This window comes from Python bivittatus, unplaced genomic scaffold (assembly GCF_059951505.1).
Source record: "Python bivittatus isolate LINGU-HERP-01145 unplaced genomic scaffold, Pbiv_v1 ctg000670_np1212, whole genome shotgun sequence".
Lineage (NCBI taxonomy): Eukaryota > Metazoa > Chordata > Lepidosauria > Squamata > Pythonidae > Python > Python bivittatus.
In genome coordinates this window covers 371,257-394,808 of record NW_028277094.1, presented here as the reverse complement: position 1 = coordinate 394,808, position 23,552 = coordinate 371,257, and the positions used below count along the sequence as shown (strand labels likewise).

Sequence of the window (23,552 nt, the reverse complement as noted above, 5' to 3'; positions counted from 1 at the left end):
ATTTAAAAAAAGGTGTTTTATGAGGGGTTTTTTTTCATCAAAGTCAACAGGAGATAGGTTGGAGTAACTCAAAAGTACTGAAGTAAACTTGAGATTTTAATTTAAATTACCAGTCTTGATTGCTTTGAATGAAATGTATTGATTGAACTGATCATTTCATAAAGGGCCTGTAATGGTATGTGGGAATGACCTTGGGAGACAGGGGGAAGAGCCGCAGCCAGGAGAACAGTTGGATAAGAGGCAGCTGAGCCTGCGGAAGGAACAGGGGTGTGGCAAATGTCTCAGAAGAGACCCTCCCTAGTCCCTTGGGTGGTAAAGGTGACAGGGGAGAAATGTATTTTCAGACTTGCAAGATTCTGTTAATGTAACCTTACAATAAAGTAGAATTAGTTCATATGGGCGTGCTTCCTGTCTGGACTATCTCGCAAGGCTGAAATCAATCTTGCAAGTCTGAAAGTGCATTTCTCCCCCATCAACTTTACTGCCCAAGGGACTAGGGAGGGTCCCTTCTGAGATGTTTGTCACATCCACATTCCTTCTGCAGGCTAAGCTGCTTCTTATCCAACCATTCCCTGGCTGCAGCTCTTCCCGCTGTCTCCCAAGGTCATTCCCACAAATCCATTATAGGACACCCTAAAGCGTCCTTAAATTCAGTGACCCAAAAGAGTCCATCTACAACTGCCTGAATGGATTTCCTCCATTCAGATAAATGAGGAAATGCGTGTGCTTGGATTTCTCTTGGCACGTGGGGCAAAACTGATCAATTCCTTTCCCTCCTTTTTTTTTTTTTTTTTTAAGGCTGGTATTTGTTCTTCTTGGGATGGGGAACAGGATAAATCTTGCCACTAGACAAAGCTCCAAAAGAAGTTTGCGTCTTCTACTAGAATTTTAGCAGATTCATAGACATTTCAGTGCAACATGTTTACAACAGGACAAATTTAGGACTTAATGTTCACAGGTCTCAGACAATTAAAGGAGTCTAGAACAGAATTCCAAATACTCTCTGAATTTAGTAGGTACCAGCATTTTTTTGAAGGCAAAGTGGCAGAGCACAAACAATCAAAGCTTCCAGCCTCCAGCCAGAAAGTCTGGGAACCCATCAGTTCTATGGGTGCTGACAGTTCTTAGTTGAAAATCCCAAGCCTACTCAGAAAAACAGTTCACAAGGTTGCTTGCTTACATGGCTCCTCACCGAAATATACGGTCATGGGAAACAATATAAATGTTAGAATCAGTGTGCCTAATCTAGTATTTGCCACTTGGGTGATTCCACACCATTATTTAACACTCCTGGCACGATATCACTAGTTCTAGAAATAAATACCTAAGATGACAGTTCTCCTTCACAGGTGGTGCCCAAGTGGCGACCTCATTTTCTTTACTCAAGCTCCTTCAGGATGCTGTGTCCAACAAGATAGAAGAGCAGACCTGAGAGTGACGCAAATGGTATTCCAGCAGCCGCAAACATGAAAGACCAGCCATAATAAACAGACAGAGGAGTGTCCTCCGAGCATCTTTCGCTTCTTTCCAGTAGTATGTATTTACGGAGATCAGCAACAAATTCTTTCCATACCACAAACATAAATATGAGCAGGGCAAATAAACTTCCTGTTTGAGAGAGAGAGAGGAAAAAAAAAGGGGGGGGGACAAAAATTATATTTGACACTGGCAGCATAAAATATCCTGGCAAGGGAAAAATTTGATCCCTGGATGAAATTGACACAGAAAATTACAGGTAGTCCCCATTTAATGATGGTAATTGGGACCAGCAACTCTGTCGCTAAGTGACGTGGTTGTAAAGTGTGACATCACATGACTGCACTGACTTATGACAGCAGTTCCAGCAGTCCCAGTTGCCATTGTTAGGCAAATCCAACACAGTCACAGCATCCCCCGGTCATGCGATCACCATTTACAACTTTCTGCTGGCTTCCCCATTGATTTTGCTTCTCGGAAGCCAGCAGTGAAGGTCACACATGGTGGTCACGTGACCATGGGATGCTGCAAGGGCTCAACTACAAGAAACTATTGTAAGTCCCCTCGTTCAATGCCATCATAACTTCAAACAGTCACTGAATGAGTGGTCACTGAACGAGGACTATCTATACTTGCAATTGGTCTGAGTTTTTGTGATTGTTTTACTCAAATGCTTCCCTTTCATTAAAGAGGCTTTAAACACTGACAAGGTAGCTCCTGCCATCTTTAAAATATCCCCAGGATCTGCAAGAGTTGCCAGTTTCTTTTAAATAATGGCAGGATTGAAGAGCCAGTGTGTACATTCAACTTCTAAAGCTTTTGACCCCCATTCCAAATCAAAGCTTAGTTTTGATACAAGCCTTCCTGTTAGATGGAACCATAGAATCAGAGAAGTAAAAGAAGTCACTGAGGCCAAAAACTGCTTCGTCTGCTCTGTGCTCAGTCCAAAAATGTTCCACGGACCTGCTGAAATGGATATGGTGTTGGAAAAATGCCTAGATTCCAGTCCCCACTCAACCAAGGGAATTAACTGCTGAATTTTTGACAGTCGCTATCTTTTAGCCCAACCTGTCTCACAGTCATTGGTGAAAGGGTAAAATGAAGGAAACACAATGGAGTTTGGACTGAATAAATGTGCCACCTTTACTATCAACAGGAGAAAAATAGTAAAAACTGAAGGAATCAAGATGTCCTATGGAAACAACATCAAGAGTCTGGATGAAGAAGATCACTACAAATATCTGGGCATCCTTCAAGCTGACAACATCAAGCACATTAAAGTCAAAAAGAAGGTTAGTAGTGAATGCATCATAAGAGTGAAGAAGATCTTAAAGTCCAAACCCTGTGGAGAAATACCATCAAGGCAATTAGCACCTGGACAATTCCAGTCATTAGATACACAGCTGGAATAGTGGACTGGACTCAAGCAGAACAGAAGCTCTGGATTGGGAGACCAGGAAAATAATGACAATGAATCATGCCCTTCAGCCACTCAGCGACACTGACAGACTCACTAAGGAGCATAGGTGGGCATCGAATGTTGCAGGTATACCAGACAATTGAAGAAGAAAAAAGGGCATTGGAAGAATATCTGAAGGACAATGAAGAAGATGCACTGAAGCTAGTATACTATGAAGGCTTACTGAATACTGAATACAGTTTGAAGAGACCAAACTGGCCTACAAGAAAGACCAAATGAAGAATAGAAAAGAGACATGGCAAGGCAAAGTATTACATGGCCAGTACGTAAAAAACTAGCAGGCAAAGCAGATAACAAGACCTGGCAATGGCTAAGACCAGGAAAGTTAAAGAAAGAGGCAGAGGGACTAATTCTTACTGCACAAGACCAAGCCTTAAGAATAAATGCATACAAGGCCAGAATCGAGCCTTGTATGCAGATAGCAACAGACAGCAAATGCTGCCTCTGCAAAGAAGCTGAAGAAACAGTGGACCACCTAGTCAGTTGCTGCAAGAAGATCGCAGAGACTGACTACAAAAAACAGCATGACAAAGTAGCAACAATGATGCACTGGAAGATCTGCAAGAAATACCATTTGCCTGCAAGCAAGAACTGGTGGGACCACAAAACAGACAAAGTCATAGAAAATGAAGAAGCTCAAGTGCTCTGGGGCTTTAGAATTCCAACAGACAAGCACCTGCCACACAACACCCCAGACTTAACAATTGTTGATAAGAAAGACAAAAAAGTCTGGATAGTGGACATTGCAATACCTGGAGACAGCAGAAGAGAAGAGAAAGAACTGGAGAAAAACACAAAATAGAAAGACCTGCAAATAGAAGTAGAATGACTGTGGCAAAAGAAAGCAAAGATAGCACCAATAGTAATAGGTGCCTTAGGTGCAATCCCAAAACATCTGGAGCACCCCTTGAAGACCATCGGCATTGACAAAATCACCATCCGTCCGTTGCAAAAGGCAGCTTTACTTGGAACAGCTTATATCCTGAGATGATACCTTTAACACCATCAAACAACATCTGCCTATCCCAGGTCCTTGGGAAGGACTCAATAGGCGGATAAAAATGCCAAATATTTATTTATTTATTTATTTATTTATTTATTTATTACATTTGTATGCCGCCCATCTCCCCCCAACGGGTTACTCTGGGCAGCTCACAGTTAAAATCCAGCCTAAACATCTGGATAATGAAGCTCAAGCTCAGATACTTTGGTCACCTAATGTGACTCTTTGGAAAAGACCCTGATGCTGGGAAAGATTGAAGGCAAAAGGAGAAGAGGATGGCAGAGGATGAGATGGTTAGATAGCATCACTGAAGCAATGAGCATGAAACTGTGCAAACTGAGGGAGGCAGTGAAGGACAGGAAGGCCTGGCGCAATATGGTTCATGGGGTCACGAAGAGTCGGACACGACTTAACAATTGAACAACAACAACAAAAAACATCTGGCTGACTGTGCGACCAACAATAATAATAAAGTCCTTCATGGCCTGAATCTCCTCCACATGGAATCTGCCTGTCCTGTACGTGTGAGCCTGGGAAAGCAGGGTGAAGGTCCGTCCCCCCATGTGAAGCAAAGGGGGGGTTCAAAAGCAGCCCTTCTTTATGGTGGCCCCAACCTATGGAACAGCTTGACCCCAAGTTCAGGTTGTGTCCATGCTTTCCTAACTTTTTGGAATCTGGGCAAGACATTACTATGCTCCTCCACTGAACTTTTGGGGAGCAGGAGATGATAGACTGGGATGTTGGTTCTTCATGCCAGCTTTTAATTCAGTGATTGTCTTGCTTGCTATGAACTGCTATACTGATTATGGACTTAGCCTTTGTCATTGTGAGACACCCAGAGTCTTATTTACACACACACATACATACATACCCTGCCACTGATCTTAGATTCACCTCATTCTAGTGGTTGATATTTCAGGGCAGGGTAAGTGAGACCACTTTGGGATTGGAAGAACAGAAGACAGCTATGTTGGGGCAGATACATGGGGAACAACCCAAAAGGTGAGATATATCTCACACCATCCTCCCTTTTCTTTCAGAGGTACCCACTATACAATGACCCATATATTCTTCAAAATTTTATCTGTAGCACAGAGACACACAGCATGGATTCTGCTTTGCTTTGCTGTATCAGCCAAATAGACCCAATTCTTCCTCCTTTTTTTCCCCTCCAACCCCCTTCTGCCTATATTAGGCACAAGATTAACTCTGTATTTGCATCTCGGTGTTGATTTAGGTTAATCGTCTCTTCTGGGGAGAACTTAATTGTGAGAGAATTGAACCATGATATGAAACTTTTCTCCTTTCTTTTCTCATAAAAATTGTCAAGGGGCTAACCATAAGGCTTTCTAACTTCCATCTTCTCACTCAAAGGGAAGCAGCACCTTAATTTTAAGTAAATCGTTCACTAAACCCTCATGCCTTCCTTTTGTGGTTCATAGCCTTGTGAAACCTCATTGGCTAATTGCAAAGGCAAGTGGGTGAACTCCTGGCTTGCTTTAGAACTTACAGAGTTCATCTATAATTTGCTAATTACAGGGAAATGAACCTCAGTCCCCTTTCTTCTCACCTCCATGCTAGCAGAAACTTCAAAACTCTAATAAAAAATAATGAGATGTTGAGATCTTTCTTGGCAAATTTCATGAGTGCAAAAGCACATGAAATACGAACAGTTTATAGCTGTCACAGTATGGAACTTTTAACTTTTAGAGAACAGTTTTGAATATAAATGGTATGTTATATTTTTCTGCTGATTCCAGTTAAACAACCTCGTGGAACTCTATTCATGAGCTGGAAAGAATAATTGAAGACCAAGCTAGTCATTACTATTAAGCCTACTGAGAGGTCTAGAAGGGGGAGACTCTATCATGAGTACAAACTATCTTTCACTTAGATTGCTACTGTTGTTCAAGGCATATTCTTGGAATGTACAAGAATCCATCACAAATTTCCAGGGAGACAGACTTCCACCTTTTGCTAAAACAGACTATTGATTGATATTTATATCCTGCCTTCCATGGAGGGGGCTGAACATAGCATACGTAGTGTTGTCTCCACTGGTTTTCCCCACAGTAACAACCCTATAAAGTGGGTTGAACTGAGAGAGATTACTCATGGTGTGGATAAAATGGACAAGCTATTTTCCCTTTCCCAAAATACTAGAACCAGAGGTCACCCAATGAAATTGAATCCTAGAAGAATCAGGGTAAATAAAAGGAATTTTTTTTTACACAATGCATGACTAAATTTGGAATTCACTACCACGAGATATGGTTTGGCTGGCTTCAAAAAAGGGTTGGACCAATTCATGGAAGTCATGGGGATCAGTAGTGATTACCCTTGATGGCAGTTGGATTGCTTCTGAAGGCCATCTGCTAGGAAACTAGTGGGCTTCCTTGTAAGTTGGTTGGCCACTGTGAGAACAGACTGTTGGACCAGATAGGCATTGCTTATGTTCTTCTGTTCTTAAGAGACAGTAATTGGCCCAAAGTCATTCAGGGAGCTGAGAATGGACATGAACCTGGTTCTCCCTGGTGCCAGTCTAATACCTTAACCACTAAACCACACTGGCTCTCCCTCTGCAGGACAGAGAATGGCTGTTAATGGTTTCCACTGCAACCCAGCTTTCTCTACTGAAGAATCCACACCACCACAAATCCTTTGTTTCTAAAACAGGCGTTTCAAACAGAAAGTATGCCTTTAAAGGAAGACTAAAGGAGTGGTTAGCATGTTTAGAGAAGAGTTGATATTTATCTAACTAGGAATGATACCATGGACATTTCCATTTAAAAAAAATCCATATAACCAAATTATTATAGTCATTAGCAGAGGTGAAAGCTGCAAACATAAATGGATGCAGATTGTAATCTGTAAAAAAAAAAAAATGATACAATTCTGCATTCCCAAGGCTGACAGTACTGACTGGCATGTCCTTTCGTTTCTAATTCGGCCAGGAGAATGGAATACTGTTCTCCCCAGCATACTTCCATTCTGGCACAGCTGTCATCCAGTTGTAGAGAATAGAAGAATGCATTGGGAGCCTTTTACATACTTTATGGAAAGATTAATCCTGCATGCTGTTCTCCTTATTTGAATCACGTGCTTCCCCCAGATACAAGCTGGTTGGCCGATGGTAAAGCATGGCGGTGGTGATATATATGGATGTGATGTGTTCAGATACACTTCAGATACAAGAAGGAATGTCATTATGAGATCTCATTTCCTTTGTGAAATGAGTTCAGATCCCAGTAAAGGGTTGAACATACACTATATAAGACCTAACCCATGGGGTCTTGTGTTATGCCTGACAAGTTCCAACAAGAAGAAACGGGTTATGTAGTGCCTCCTAATAGTCAGCAGTGAATGCAACATCTGTAATACAAAATTATACAACCCCCCCCCCACCCCCCACTCTGGGGATGGGAGATCCTGAGGCTTCTAGCATGAACCAGAGACAAATTAACACTGGGGGCTGTCTTTCTGAGAGTACAAACAAAATAAGAAAGGAAGGTGTCTATTCATAGCTTCAGTAGCTCTATCTGTCCTCCAATGTTCCTTTGCTGATTTTTGCATTTTTTTTTAATGTGCTAGATGAACACAGATGAAAAGGTGAAGATGCTCCTTGGTTGAACAAATGGGATGATTACATCCATGCAGGTTTTTTGGCAAATTTTCAGGATTTACCATTGGTTTTGGGGATCCCAGGCTAGCCAAGAGGAAGAGAATGTCCTGCCGATTTCCCATCCAAGGACTAAACAGGCCTGACCCTGCTTAGCTTCCAAGCCCAGACAGGATGGACGGATGTTCCCACTTGCAAAGGTTCAGAGGGTACAAGGACAAGCAACTTATGTACCTGGCCTCAGACGGTCATATGAGTGAGTTCTTAATAAGCAGCACTAAGGTTACAGCACATGTGGGAAATCCACTTAGCTTCCTATCTCAGTATTTGGTGTTAATATTTTCTGTGCTGTTGTGATTTCAATCATCAACATTCCCTTCTTTCTCTGCATGTTATCACTGTGATTCTATTGTACACCATCTTTTTAAAAGCAGAAATGAGCAATTTTTATCTCAGGGCTTAGTTTCAAAGGTCTCTTCAAGACCGATTGGCTCTCTCTGTGCATGTGTGTGTACATGGGTGTGTGAGAGAGAAAGACAGAGAGAGAGAAGAAAAGAGAGAGTTTGAAAGAAAAGCTGCACCTCTCAATAAATCCCCTGGAAAGGCAACTCTAACATTACTGTTCAACTCTTGAAAGGTCCCTTAGATAGTTCATTGCCCTGGTCTAGACATCTCTTCTTGACATGTGGAAATTAGCCTTTAATGAGGCTGTTTTTTCCGGGATATACAAGCCAAAAGGCAATCCTTGCAAACTAAGCTTCATATGTCAAACATGGTTAAGAACATCTGGCAGCAGAGCCATTGCTGGGTCGCTGAGTTACATTCCTCTGGAAGGCAAGTTGGCAACAAAGCCAAGAAGGAACTTGGTGAGGAAAATGAAACACAAATAATCAGTATCAAATAGCTTTCACTTCTTTCAGCTGAATAGCCTTCTCTGACTACTTCAGGCAAGGTGATTCTTTCTTCTTCTTTTTTCCCTGAAAGAATTCTCCAAAACAATCACCCAGGAAGATTTGTTAAGGCAGCTGGCCACCTACCAGGTTGATGTGCTAAAAACACCATAAATAATTGTGGTCCATTCTTAGAAAGAAAGAATCTAATGCAATCAAATCTTCTTAGAAAGAACGAGTCTAATGTGATCACATCTGAATCCCATGATTGTAATCAGGGAAAAGCAGCTTTCTGTTTTCTGAATGATCCATTTTAGCCACTTTGAACATGAAGTTCCACAAGTTTTAAAGCTCATTTTTCCTTCTCCCTCCTTGAAAACGTATCCCTCCTCCTTGGCCATCAGCTGGCTATTAGGGCTGCCTTATACCCTATCAGGCCCACTCTTGCTTCAGATCAAGTTGCTCAACCTTCTTGATTTTTTTTTTTTTAAGTGAGGGAGGAGTATTTTGAAATATAGCTCACCTGCTCTGCAACTCTGAAAGATAACACAAATACTGTAATATCCCTTGGTCTTAATTACTCTATATTTTGAGTTTCTCATAAACAAGCCTTGCAAAAAAGATCTAGATCATAATTTGGCAACATTTGGGCAGGGGGGAGCTGTAGGATAAATCTGGAATTTTGAAAGCTGATGATAGGGATCTTCATGAACAGCTGCTGGGTGTCAGGTTCGGTCAGCACGAGGCTTCAGGGAAGCACGGGGTTGCAGGGAAGCTCGCAACCAGACCACGCGGAATCCACCGGCGGTAGCTAGCGGGGAAAAGAGGAACCGAAAGCGCCGCTAATTAACGAGCCACCTGCGGCCAGCTAAACAGGAAAACCGCAGCGGAAGCTTTTAATTACGAACTGATAACGGCGCGAGCAAGCAAGGAACGGGGCCGCAGGGCAGCGAAACAAGATCGCAACGCAGCACAGAACCCGCGGGTCTGCACGTAGCAGGGAGGGGCCAACCCAGCCGGAGGGGGACTGGCAATCAAGGACAATGGACTCTGACCGACCCTGCCATCATGAACGATCAGGGGGGACATTGGGGGGCCTAATTGCCCACAGCCGCAACGCGATCACGAGGCGGGAAAAAGCGCGGGAAGGGGGGAATATAACAAGTGATGCAATTGTACCAAGCCAGTCCTGGCTTTGCTTGTGACTACTACGTTACGCATGAGTAAACCTTCTTTGTGAGCCACACGTGTCACGAGAGTTTCTCTGTTGAACGGGGCAAATCTCACATAAAGCCAGGACTGGCTTGGTACAATTGCATCACTTGTTATATTCCCCCCTTCCCGCGCTTTTTCCCGCCTCGTGATCGCATTGCGGCTGTGGGCTATTAGGCCCCCCAATGTCCCCCCTGATCGTTCATGATGGCAGGGTCGGTCAGAGTCCATTGTCCTTGATTGCCAGTCCCCCTCCGGCTGGGTTGGTCCCTCCCTGCTACGTGCAGACCCGCGGGTTCTGTGCTGCGTTGCGATCTTGTTTCGCTGCCCTGCGGCCCCGTTCCTTGCTTGCTCGCGCCGTTATCAGTTCATAGTTAAAAGCTTCCGCTGCGGTTTTCCTGTTTAGCTGGCCGCAGGTGGCTCGTTAATTAGCGGCGCTTTCGGTTCCTCTTTTCCCCACTAGCTACCGCCGGTGGATTCCGCGTGGTCTGGTTGCGAGCTTCCCTGCAACCCCGTGCTTCCCTGAAGCCTCGTGCTGACCGAACCTGACATGACGGCTCGCTCCGTATGTGCGTAGACTACCGGGGGCTGAACGCAATCAGCACGGAGTACAAATACCCCCTCCCCCTGATGAAGGACTTGATGTCGCATCTGTCGAAGGGGAGGGTGTTCACAAAACTGGACTTGCGCGAAGCCTACTTCAGAGTTAGGATCCGCGCAAAAGATGAGTGGAAGACGGCGTTCAACACCCCGCTCGGAAGCTACCAGTTTTCCGTGATGCCGTTCGGATTAAAAGGGGCCCCGGGGGTATTTATGCAGCTAATAAATGAGGTGCTGCACGACCTACTCTACCGGGGCGTCCTGGTCTACCTGGACGACATCCTCATCTACACCGAGACCCTGGCGGAGCACGTGAGCCTGGTGCGCACGGTGCTCCAGAGACTGCTGAAGGCACAGCTGTACGCAAAGCTCTCGAAATGCGAGTTCCATCGAGAGCAACTAGACTACCTCGGCTACCGAATATCCAGCCGGGGAATTGAGATGGACCCGGCGAAAGTAAGGGATGTCCTGGGCTGGGAAGCGCCGCGAACCCGGAGGCAACTCCAAAGCTTCCTAGGGTTTGCGAACTTCTATCGTCAGTTCATCCCGAACTTCGCCCAAATCGCCCTTCCCCTAACCGACCTGCTAAAAACCAAGGGCACTGGGAAACCCCCCAAGCCCAGCATGGCACTCGCGTGGATTGCAGAATGCCAGGGGGCGTTTGAGGAACTAAAACAGCGGTTCACCGCGGAGCCGATCCTGCGCCATCCCGACCCAGACCGGCGGTTTATAATCCAAGTGGATGCATCAGACGTGGCAACGGGAGCAGTCCTGCTCCAACCCAGCCCGGAGGGGCCATCCACCCGTGCGCCTACGCCTCCCGCAAATTCACCGAGACGGAGAGGAGGTGGATGGTGTGGGAGAAAGAGGCGTACGCGGTCAAGTGGGCGCTGGCCACGTGGAGGCATCTACTGGAGGGGGCAACTGAACCGTTCGAGGTGTGGACGGACCATAAGAACCTCGAGGCCCTGAAGACCCCGCGTAAGCTATCCCCCAAACAGGCACGGTGGTCCCAATACTTCGGGAGGTTCAGGTTCACACTGAAACACATCCCCGGGAAGCGCAACTTCTTAGCGGATGGACTGTCTCGCATGCCCCAACACGCCAGCCTACGGGAGGAGATCGTGGACTCCGTCATCCCCGCCAGCAGGCTGGCTGCAAAGGCGGTGACCCGAAGCCAGACCAAGGGGGAGCGATGGGACGCGGCGTCTGAAGTAAGGCAAGGGTTCGCGGAGGCGGCGGAGCGGGACGATTGGCTCAAGCAGAACCGAGAGGCGCTAACCAGCCAAGAGGGGTTGTGGTGGCACGAAGGAAAGCTGTATGTGCCCGAGGGTTGCCGACGGGAGGTCATGGAGAGAGCCCACGACAGCCGGAGCGCGGGGCATTACGGCTTCGTAAAGACACTCCACTTAATCCGGCGGCAGTTTTGGTGGCCCACGCTCCGGAAGGACGTGGAGGCGTACTCGGGGGGTTGCCCGGTGTGCGCAACAGCGAAAGGAGCCAAAGGCAAACCTAGAGGCCTACTCCAGCCGGTAGCGGAACCCGACGGCCCTTGGCAAGAGGTCGCCATGGACTTCATAGTGGAGCTCCCGGAGAGTAAGGGGAAGACCGCCATTTGGGTGGTCACGGACTTATTCTCCAAACAAGCGCACTTTGTAGCGTGCCGGCGAGTCCCCACGGCCGAGGGGCTGGCGAGACTGTTCGTGCAACATGTCTACCGACTCCACGGCGCACCTCGACGTATCGTCAGCGATCGGGGCGGCAACTTCATCGCGCGGTTCTGGCGGGAGTTCCTGAAGCGGGTGGGGACGAAACAAGCCCTATCCTCCGCGGCGCACCCGCAGACGGACGGAGCCACGGAACGCCTGAACGGGGGCTCGAACAGTACCTGCGCTGCTACGTGGGGCACCAACAGGACGATTGGGCGGAGCTACTACCATTCGCGGAGGTGGCATACAACAACGCCGTCCACAAGAGCACCGGGTTCTCTCCGTTCAAAGTAGCCACCGAGAGAGATTTCGTCCCCATGCCGGAGCTGCCTCAGCCGGAATCCCAGATCAACTCCCTGGACGCCTGGTTCGCCCAAATCGACGAGACCCGGCGAGCGGCGCACGCGGCATTGCAAAGAGCCAAAGCCGACTACAAGAAGCACGCGGACCGCAAGAGGCTCCCCGAGGAAAAGTGGAAAGTGGGGGACCAGGTGTATCTGTCAACCAAAAACCTAAAGACGCACCAGGCATCGAAAAAACTCAGCCCGAGGTTTGTGGGGCCGTTCCCCATTTCGGAGGTCATCAATCCGGTGACCGTCAGGCTGATGCTCCCGAAAAGCCTCGGGAAGATCCACCCGGTGTTCCATTGCAGCCTGCTAAAGTTGCACCAGCCGGGGAACGCCTGGCACAAGGCGGAGGGAGTACCACCACCCATCATGGTCGGGGGGGAGCAGCATTTCGAAATCAACCGGATACTGGACGCCCGGAGGCACAAGGGGCAGACCCAGCTCCTAGTGCAATGGAAACATTTCCCCAAGTCCCACAGCGAATGGGTGAGTAAAACCCACATAAGGGCGCCAGACCTAGTGCGGGACTTTTACAGCAAATACCCCGGGAAGCCGAAACAGGACCGAGGGGGGGGAGTTGTCGTCAGGGGGGCGGCATGTCAGGTTCGGTCAGCACGAGGCTTCAGGGAAGCACGGGGTTGCAGGGAAGCTCGCAACCAGACCACGCGGAATCCACCGGCGGTAGCTAGCGGGGAAAAGAGGAACCGAAAGCGCCGCTAATTAACGAGCCACCTGCGGCCAGCTAAACAGGAAAACCGCAGCGGAAGCTTTTAACTATGAACTGATAACGGCGCGAGCAAGCAAGGAACGGGGCCGCAGGGCAGCGAAACAAGATCGCAACGCAGCACAGAACCCGCGGGTCTGCACGTAGCAGGGAGGGACCAACCCAGCCGGAGGGGGATTGGCAATCAAGGACAATGGACTCTGACCGACCCTGCCATCATGAACGATCAGGGGGGACATTGGGGGGCCTAATAGCCCACAGCCGCAACGCGATCACGAGGCGGGAAAAAGCGCGGGAAGGGGGGAATATAACAAGTGATGCAATTGTACCAAGCCAGTCCTGGCTTTGCTTGTGACTACTACGTTACGCATGAGTAAACCTTCTTTGTGAACCACACGTGTCACGAGAGTTTCTCTGTCGAACGGGGCAAATCTCACACTGGGTTGGGTGGGCATTTTCATTCCAAAGAGAGCCCCCTCCTTCAGCCAAAAGCAAGCTGACAAATCTGCTTTCTGCTATTCCTTCTAGCCCCTCAGCATACTCTCTATGACCCCAATGAACTTCTTTCTCTGGGGGTAGAGAGAGTTTAAAACCAAAAACCAAAAAAACTGAGCTAACCCCATTCTTATTTCCTAAAAAAGTCAATGGGACTATTATAAAGGCTGGCTTTTCACGCCTTCCGATTCCTTTCTCTCCTCTTCTTCTTTTTAACTAACATCATGGGCATCGCCAGTTCTCTGATTCAGAGACTTAAAAAAACAAATAAACTTAGAAGACCTGTAGAGGACACATGCTAAAACTCCAAACTCAGTTTAACCAGACCCAAATGTTGCATTCACTTAAAGTATGATACCAATGTGATGGCCTAGTTCATACAACTTGCCAGGACAATGTAGGTTTCCTCAATGGGGTGATCCACAATTTACCCAACTGAAACAAAGCATCTTGGGAAAACCTAGCCCAGGTGGATCAAAGACCATCACTGGAACAGGGTCATCTAGGTAACAAAGAAAAAAGGGCCATTTGCTAGTTGAGATTGGGAACAGCACTAATGAGGTTGAAGCTCCAGACTGCTTAAAGACTAGCAGCTTTTATTATTTTATACATTTGCATGAACTTTGCCTTGTACATCTGGTTTTTACCCCAAAGGCTTAAAAATCTCTCCCCCCCCCCCAATCTGATAATGAGGCCACCAAATTATGGGAAAGCATTCCAGAATATTATTTCAGTGCAGAAAGCTTTACTTCAGGACTTCAGAGGGCACTGTCCTGCTTTCCTGTCTCAGAACTTACTCTTCAGACAAATTTCCCTCTTGATGAATTATAAGCACTTTCACCTTTCTCAGAGGAACAATTACTGGGGTACAAAAGTTAATTACGGCTGATCTGCCATCCATAGCAGATGACAAATAAGGCTCTCCCATTGTGACTACTGTACCGAATAAGAATATAAAGACAGACAAAATAATTAGCAAATCTACAGTAAATACTATAGGACTAAAATATGGAGCTTTTTAGTCAATGTTCTAAATGTTATCTTGTTGCATTTATTTATTTATTTTATTTTATTTTATTTTATTTTATCTTATTTTTTTATTTTACAGTATTCCTCTTCTGCCTCAATTCAGAGATTCTGGGCTGTGCACAAAAAGTTCATAATACTGATACTGTACTTTACCCATATTTAAATATTGCTTGTCATAAACTAAACGGTCACCCACAGTTCCTCATTCTGGGCCAAAGTAAGGCTACTAATTAATCCAGATTTCAAATTTCCTGGAAGGTGCTAAAAGATTAGTGCCAATGTGTATTCCCATCACTCAGCAACTGTACATTTAAGTCATTTGCTGGCATTCAAATGGATACTTTTAAAATGGTAATTGGGCCCTGGGTGCAAGGTCTCTTCCCAGCCTGTGCATATTTTTTAAAGATGTTTCTAGGTAAAGAATCTATTTACATAATTGGAAGATGTTTATGATACCAATGCAGAACAATAACTCCATTTAAATTTTTTTACTTGAAAGGTCAATCTGAATCATCAGACTGATTCAGAAAATCATGCTTTCAAAGAAATCAAATTATTCCAATTCCAACTCTACTATAAGGAACACTGATAAAGGAAGACCAAAGTAAAGTCACCTTGTGTGAGATGACCCAGAGTCACCTTGTGTGAGATGGGCAGCTATATAAAGATAGATAGATAGATAGATAGATAGATAGATAGATAGATAGATAGATAGATATTCCATCCAACACATTACGCATAATGTGATGTACCACTGTTCTCCAGTAATGTTCTAACACAAAGATCAACATGGTGCCCTCCAAAAGGACTGCAACTTTTTTTTAAGCCAAACAGTGTTGCCCATGTCTTTCCAGGCTAGAAGAATTTCTCCAGCTAGTACATTCCCTTCAAGTAGCAAACAAGCATTAGGTAACTAAACCTGCTTCCTGCAACCCAGAGCCCTCCAAATGCATGAGGTCTACAAGTCCCAAAATCCACAAGAACTGGTCTAGGATTCTAGGACTTTTAATTCCAGCACTTCTGAAGAACAGTGAGTTGGGGAAAGTTAATAAAAACATGCAACTGCTTCTGTTATTAAATGCACATTATGTTTCAAGTCTCTTCCATTTTCTTCTGCACATTTGCATTCCGTTACACCCATGACTTTAGCATTCCAGGCAACTAAAATGGCGAACACTGAATTGACCACTTACCAGCAGCAATAAGGAATCCGCCTCCAACTTTATAGAATCTTGCGTTGACAAAGGGCACACCGCACACCAGCAAAAACACTCCTACAAGGCTGGCAGTGATAGCCAGTACAATCAGTGCTGTCCAGAAGCCCCTGTACACTATGCACGGAGAGAAAAGACACACCAAAAGCTGAGTGAAAGGCTGAGTCAAGGCACAGAATCGGAGTACGTGAAAAAAATCAGTGCAAGGAAACCTAGTTTTCACCCACAACATTTGAAAAGGAAAAGAGAGGAGCAGGCTGACATGCACCTAGCTTTATCATAAATAATTTGGGACTGGATTTTATTGGATGTAAATCTCCAATGTATAGGGAGCCTCACACATTTGCACCTTTTAGCATTCACAGTTACGCCAGATAGTTCAGGATTTATAGTGCGGTAGACATGGTGCTTTAAGTGCTGGGCAGATCAATCTTCTTGATGTTTACAAAGGGTCAAATTGCAGTTTATGAAATGCATGATCATATTGAATTTATCTGGATATTTTTAAGGAAATCAAAAGCTGCAAAAGGCCATCATATTCATGACTGTGGTCCTTCAGCCTTTCTTTCCTTCACATTAAGATCTCACATGGCTTCCCAAACTTGTCTCTTCCTTTTTTTTTTAGAAGATAAATTGTAGCTGAAGGGATGACTATTAACACCTCATAGCAAATAGCAGCTTTAGAATTGGGAGTAGAATTTTCTTAGGACTAGAGAAGAACAGGAAAGAATGAAGTCCTCCCTTGTACCTTTGGACCCAACCATGATCAGGCCAGCCACTCAGCTGTCGTGCAAGTACCATTTTGAATGGATACATCATCTAAAAGCAGGTAACCAAGATAGCATCCTGTTCTAGAACTGCATGTTGGAGGCTCAGTATCCCCTTTTGTCAGTACGTCAGGAGACCAAGGCCACCCCAAACACTGGTTCATTCCGCCTAACGACAGGACCAGCCCTCTCCACATTCTTAAACCTTTCAAGGTGTGGCAGGTGAAAAGATTCAACACATAGCTTGTATATATGTCATACCTATGTCCTTGGGTACAACAGGGTTGCATACCTGTTCTTAGCTTAATGACCCACAACCCTCCTTAAAAACCAACTCAGAAAGAGACTTTGTAGCATGATCCTATGCACTTTTACTCAGAAGAAAGTCAAGCTGAGATTAAATGTTTGGTGAAATAGGCTGGGAATGTGGCGTCATTCAGAAGCCTCAATCTCTTGTAAAGAGGTAGGAGGCTAAGTTGGCAGAAGGTGTGCGTTCCTTCACCTGTGAGTGGTGGACTCCCATTTCTGAAAGCAAAGAGGCACGATGTGAGTTTGCAGGCAAAACCAGCTAGCTTTTGGTACACATAATAGAGGTGAAGCAGCTTTCTCCCTCTGAATCTCAGGAAGGCAGAGTTATGGCATATTGCCATCCATCAGCTGCACATCTTAGCACAGGGTTCCTCAACCTTGGCAACTTTAAGATGGGTGGACTTCAACTTCCAGGCTGGCTGGGGGATTCTGGAAGTTGAAGTCCACCCGTCTTAAAGTTGCCAAGGTTGAGGAACCCTGTCTTAGCACATTGATGATTCCTAGGTATGAAGAATATGTTACTAGTTCAACTTTTTCTCAGAACATACCTGCAGTTGCATCATAGGAGGGGTGAGGATGAGGCCCAAGCACAATAGGCATTGGAAATAGATAGGCATTCATACAGTGCTTAGGATGGGCTTGGCTGGCTGGAGGAGAAAAGAAATGAGAAATTTCTTTTAGTCTGTTCTCTGTATAGCTGAGCATCTTCATTCCAACCCTGCAGATACATTAATACAAGGCTTGCTTATGTAAGGCAACCCAACTGTTTTCTTTAAAAGTGTGCCCACTTCTTCCTTCCAGTTTCTTGGCATTCTTTTCCACTGCGAAAAAGGGTTCAGTTTTGCTTGGGCTCCTGGGAATTTCAAAATCTTTGGATGGTGTTTTGAGCATATTTTATTGGTGCCAACAATGGACGCTACCTCTGTATGTGTGTTATAATATTACCTCTCCACTACTCTGTAGCTGCCTTGCCCTTCCTTGCTTCCTCATCTGTAAAAGTCCTGTGGGAGTGCTATCCTGTGTAATATCTTCCCTTGGGACTCAACAAAAATGGGGGAAGCCAAGGAGAACGCAGCCTGTAAGATGATTGCCTCTTCTAATTGGTGATTGCAACACTCACATCCCTCCTTCAGGTATCTCACAACCAAGTTAAAGGCAAGAACAAGTAACTGCCTTAATATTGCAGTGACAACATTATCTTCTGAGGTCAAATTAAATCAACCCTCTTAACTCTCTTCTTACTGAAACAGTCTTAACAGTGCTTTGACACAAAATTGGCCAGAATAATAACAAAATAGAGTTGAAGTTTATTCTCAGAGGAGCTGTCACAAGGCTCAGCGTCTCATGTCACCATCTTAACTCAAGTAACTGCATCGTTCAGAATACAATGGTGTGGCCCCTGACGCTCAGCTGTGTTAGGAATCAGGAGAGATTCCTCCAAATCCGTCCTTTGCTATCTTGGAGTTCCCTGTGCGATTTAGTAAGATTCTACATGTGAAAAGCTGCTGAAGAGAAGCAGAGAAATGCAGAGAAATGCATCAAACTTCTTGAAAGCAATATATTTTCTGAAGCTCTTCTGGATTTTTCTAAAATTAGTTGAATTGCAAAATTCGCCTTTTGTAGAACTTGAATAGTTTTTCAGAGTTTACCCTTTACTCATGAAGCAATTAGCTAGGTGACCATCTTTAGTTGTCTTCACACGTTATAGCTGAGTTCATGTACCATGTTAAGCTGTGGTTTGCTTAAGCATGGTTTCTTGAATAAGCAACTGGGTAGTTTTCAGAACATCCTTAGCCATAATGCATAGTTTACAAACCATAATTCACCCAATTTGCTAAGACAGATTAAGACACATTATGGTCTAGCCATTTACTTACACTTGCCTATGGCTCTGTTTGAGGGCCACTGAATTCCAAGTAGTTCTTCTTTCCAGAGAATAACTTTCTATAGCGCGTACATGCAGTTTGACCACATGTTAATAACAACAATATTATGAGCTAAAAGAGAACAGATGCAAGCTTTCTGCACATTTGCCAAGAAAGCTTGCAATTACAGACCTCATTCAGAACTGATGACTTAGATGTTACTTGCATGTGTGAAACATTAAACATCACATACGCCTTAATTTTCCCAAGAGAAGCAAAGTAGAGACCCAAAATGTGCTTAATTAAACACTTTATACAGATTGCAAAATGTAACTCTTCAATAGGAAACTTAAGATAGGATGTTGCAGAAAGCTGAGTTCTTAGTACCACCTGCCCTATTAAATACTCACATTGTCTCTTTCTAATTGCTGCTCTTTATGTAGCTAGCATGAAACCAGCATAAAAAACCTGGCTTATCAGCATATTCAGAAAACCCCCAAAAGAAAAAGAAGGTCCATGCACACTGGTTGAAATATTAAACAGAAGTATTTCACACTACAATATTCTATTGCAGTTTATTTATTTTATTTAGTTATTCATCAAATTTATATAGCCGCCCATCTCTTGAGAAGTGACTCTGGGCAGCGTACAATAATCAAATAAAAGCAATACATATGGAAAAAACCAATTAAAAATATAAAAAGTCAACATTAAAAAATGGAGATTCATTAGTTTCTACACTTTTAAAAAGTTTTTAAAAGTTTCTACACTTTTGCTTGATGTAACAGACTTTCCTTTGGGCATGTCTGTCATTGATTTAAATAATAATATATTACTGATTGAATTTCCCTTATTTTGTCCCCAAGTCAACTGGGCACTGTTACACCATCCACACCACCATGGCCACTATTTCAGAGGTACTGATAACACCCCATGAACTGAAGGTCTTCAGGATTCTAGAGAAGTCCCATCGGTATTAATGCCCCCAAAGCTTATCGTGATGAACAGTAATAGGATAAATGTTAAACAAATTAATTAATGATTATCCACTTTACTTTAGAATGTTTCCCGCAGAATGAGAGCACTTCATAATAAATGGACATTTGTTCATGCAAAGTGACTGATGAAATTTCTACTGCATTAATTATTGCAACTGCATAAAAAGGAGGGGAAAGAATTCAGCCAAATGAATTTGCTGTGATCGGTCTCATTAACACAGATACCAAAAGTAATAAAAGATCTCCTAGTTATCGCGTCTATCTCAGGCCATGGGAATGCCTCTCAAGTGATGTTTAATTTGATCATTTGACTTAAGGTAATATCCTGTTAAACAATGCATTATAATAATTGGATTTGGAAGGCCTTCATTATTACATTAACGTGCAATCCCGAATTATCTGCACTTTATCAACTCTCTCTAGAAATACAAGGCAAGGAATAATCTTAGACTGTACTGCCATGCTTTGCACATTTACTTGTAAGTAAGCTCTTGGAGGCCAAAGGGGGTAAACTTTCCAAGCAAATGTGCATGGATTGATAACTAATCCAAAGAAATCATATTGATTCATTTGGGAGGATTAAAAGTATTGTGGCATCTTGGGTTTAACAGATTTATGGCATTAGCAGTGCTGTTGTCTCCCTCTCAAGTAGATTGGACTACAATTCTTATAATCCCCAGACGCCAATCATAATAGTAATGGAAGTTATTCTATAAGGTATTTGGAAGCATCTGGCTGGAGAAGGTTGGAATATTTTTTTAAGCGTCAGAGTCCGGCCTCTATGTGTGCTTCCACATTTAAAATGTGAACTATAATAAATTAGAAAATCTCAGATGCTCGTGGATCATTTGAAATCTGCAAGTTCCATTCAAATGGCCTTCAGTAAGGGTACAGAATGGTCAGTGATGCCTGAACTGGGCCCTCTTCTTGAGTTACAATCTGTTTTGATTTTTAGAACAACAACGTGCCTTAAATATTCCATAATGACCCCAGCAACTTCCAGATGGTGCATAGGGAGGGATAGAAAGAGGCTGAAAATGGTTGGAAAAGACAATCACTGCTATAATAGCATTTTAGAAGGAACTTTAAAAGCAGTGAGGTGAGGAGATAGGCATCTTCTGCTAACCACAATGATGCCAAAATGATGGAATGTATACTGTGACATTGCAATGCAAGTTCTACCCTTTCATACTTGCATAGTGATGTTTCATTCCTTGCCCCTCCATTACCCCATTCCAGGGATGTCTGTTGGGGAAGTGAGGGGCAGGGGGAGAAATCCATGATGACCTACTGAGAAGAAAAGCATAAGGTATAGTAGGTTGGGGTCCTAGAGCAGGACAGCTAGACAGATGGACTACAACCCCAAATAGAAGAGCTCCAATTAAGAGATCAGAATATACTGTAACTCTCTTGTAGTCTTGTACTCACTAAACCAGAAGTTCCATATAGTCTCTTTGTAATCTTGACCAAAGAACCAGCATCTCCAGAAGAAACCTTCATGGTGAAATGTCAGGATCTCTTGGTCACCTTCTTTCCAGTCTTGCTTCCCATCCTGTTTTCAAAGCAAACCAAAACCATTTAAGAAACATGATGGAAACTATTGTATTTCATCAGCTTTCCACTCAGCATGCAAGCTACCTGCCATTTCAGAATGTAATATTCACTGGCCGAGGGTGACAAAATGGAATTTGCAGCCCCAAAGAAGCTGCCATGACATAAAATACAGCTATATAAAGATGGCAAGAGATGGCTGTTTGATGCCCTCCAGGATCGGGCTAATGGGAACTGGAGTCCAACTTTAGAAAGTGCACAAGAAATCTGTGATTTTTTTATCCATTTAGGAAACTTTCTCAAATGGGAATAATTTTAAAAAGCTGCAAAAAACCCTGCTTCCTACTTCACATGTGGGGTATAGGATATTATTGTTAATGGTGATGTCAATAATAATAATAATAGTATACATTTCCTCCTAAACATTGTCAGACCAATTATTCTGGAGATCCTTCCATGTTCAAAAATAACTGTGCAATTATCCATTTGTTCATAAGCATTCAGCTCCCTTGGAGGACACAGGATCAGCATTATCAGCAATGAGTTGGGTGGTGACAAATTTGATATATAAATAAATAAAAATAAATAAATCATCCCTCGATGGTAACATTGTTGTACATCTGACTTAATAAAGGATTATTCTCCATATGAACAGCAATCCAATGCCATGCTTCTACAAAGCTTCTTTTTAAAGAAGAGCCTATCCCATCTCTGAATCCAACTCACATTTGGAACTGAATCAGAAAGTTGAATCTGATGCTTCCCAATCCCATTGAATTAAATTGGCCGAATAAGAAATTCCTATTGATTTTATTGAATCCGAATCACTGAACGGGATCAGATCAACAGCTTGGATCCAAATGACAATTCAGTTCAGATCAGAGCCAATCCAAGCACTCCTGCTTCTAGGTCAAGAAAGAGAAGCAATGTATTTTCCACATTTTTGTTCTCTGAGGGGGCACCTTCTCCTAGGGTTACCATTTGAGGGACAGATTTTTTTTTCTTGATATCACCTTATTTTCTTCTACCTTCTCTGATAATCTTTCCAGGTGAATTTTACCAGAGATCTGAACTGTTCACTTGCAGTCAGTTTTTGAAATTAGGTGAAGGATGGCCTGTGGACATCAGGTTACTGTCCCCCCCCCCCCCCACACACACACACACATCCATTTTAGTTCTATAAGAAGGAAGAGTCAATGGCCTGGGAGTTGCTGGTCAACCATTATCCCCTCGGGAGCAAACTGAGCTATGCCCCAATCACAGTTTTCCCACTTCTGCTGTTTCTATTTAAATGATCATCACGACTTCTGAATTTGCATCTCAGCTTGTAAAATTATATATGCACATTTTTCTGTCAAGCTTAGTTCTCTTTTGCGGGGAGGGAGGATTCATTAGCCTGGGGGCTAATAAAATTGTTTCCTCTTCCCAAATGTGTTGGGCAGAAATATTTTACACCTAAATGTTCCTTCTCTTCTTCTTTTGCTGGGAAAATCATTAAGAAATCAAAGAAAAGGCTGGGAGGTGGGAGTGGGGGCAGACAGCTATTTAGCACTTGTTTTTTGCAGGAAAGTTCCTAATTTTTAAATAAAATGATTGATGAACTAATCCACCGAAGCTTACAGGATCAATCAATTAAATCTACATGTTAGAGAAACAGAATAGCATTCTCTGCAATGCAACTGTTTATGACTGGATTCTATCTCAAGGGTACATACAGTGGCTTTCTATCTGAGATTTAAATTCTCAACTTCCAAGTTTTCCTCTCGTTTCCAACAGCATTCTTCAAATAATGATACTCCCAAGCTATTTATCCTGGAGTTACAAGGTTTGGCGGGGGGGTTCTTTACCTCTTTCAAGAAGTGACTGTTGTTCTTCACTTCAAATCCTCCACACTTTTCCGTCACCAGCAGCCAGTAATCTGTCCCAAAGGCTACTAGAAAAAGGAAGACGCCGAGGACTCCCAGAATCGCAGCTAAAAATGCTGCTATTTTGATCTTCATGGTAGAAAAGCAACGGAAAAGAGGGGCTTGGGCCAAGGAGCCTAGAAGGGTGAGGGCTTTAAAAAAAAAATAAAGAAAACATGCAGGGGGCTGAGAGTGATAGGAGAGGAGCTGAAAGGAAAGGAGATCTATTTTAAGAATGGGACTGGGAACATTTCACAGGGCAGTGAGTAGACAGCTATCAAAAGCAAATGGTTTGAGGTTTCAAACAGCTGAGGCATTTCAAGTAGGATTATGGATAAGGGCTGGACCGCGATGCTTCTC

General features: G+C 44.0%; 1 protein-coding gene across 1 annotated transcript; it reads right to left on the bottom strand.

Annotated features, from left to right (window-relative positions):
- Positions 1-528: 528 nt before the first annotated feature.
- On the bottom strand, positions 529-23,552 carry LOC103064901 (transmembrane protein 182-like). Its single transcript, XM_088151673.1, has 5 exons — positions 23,136-23,552; positions 21,166-21,289; positions 17,423-17,521; positions 15,778-15,915; positions 529-1,608 (listed from the first exon to the last, which is right to left on the bottom strand). Exons 1-5 carry the CDS (start codon positions 23,286-23,288, stop codon positions 1,379-1,381), a joined length of 744 nt encoding a protein of 247 aa, XP_088007799.1. The 5' UTR covers positions 23,289-23,552; the 3' UTR covers positions 529-1,378.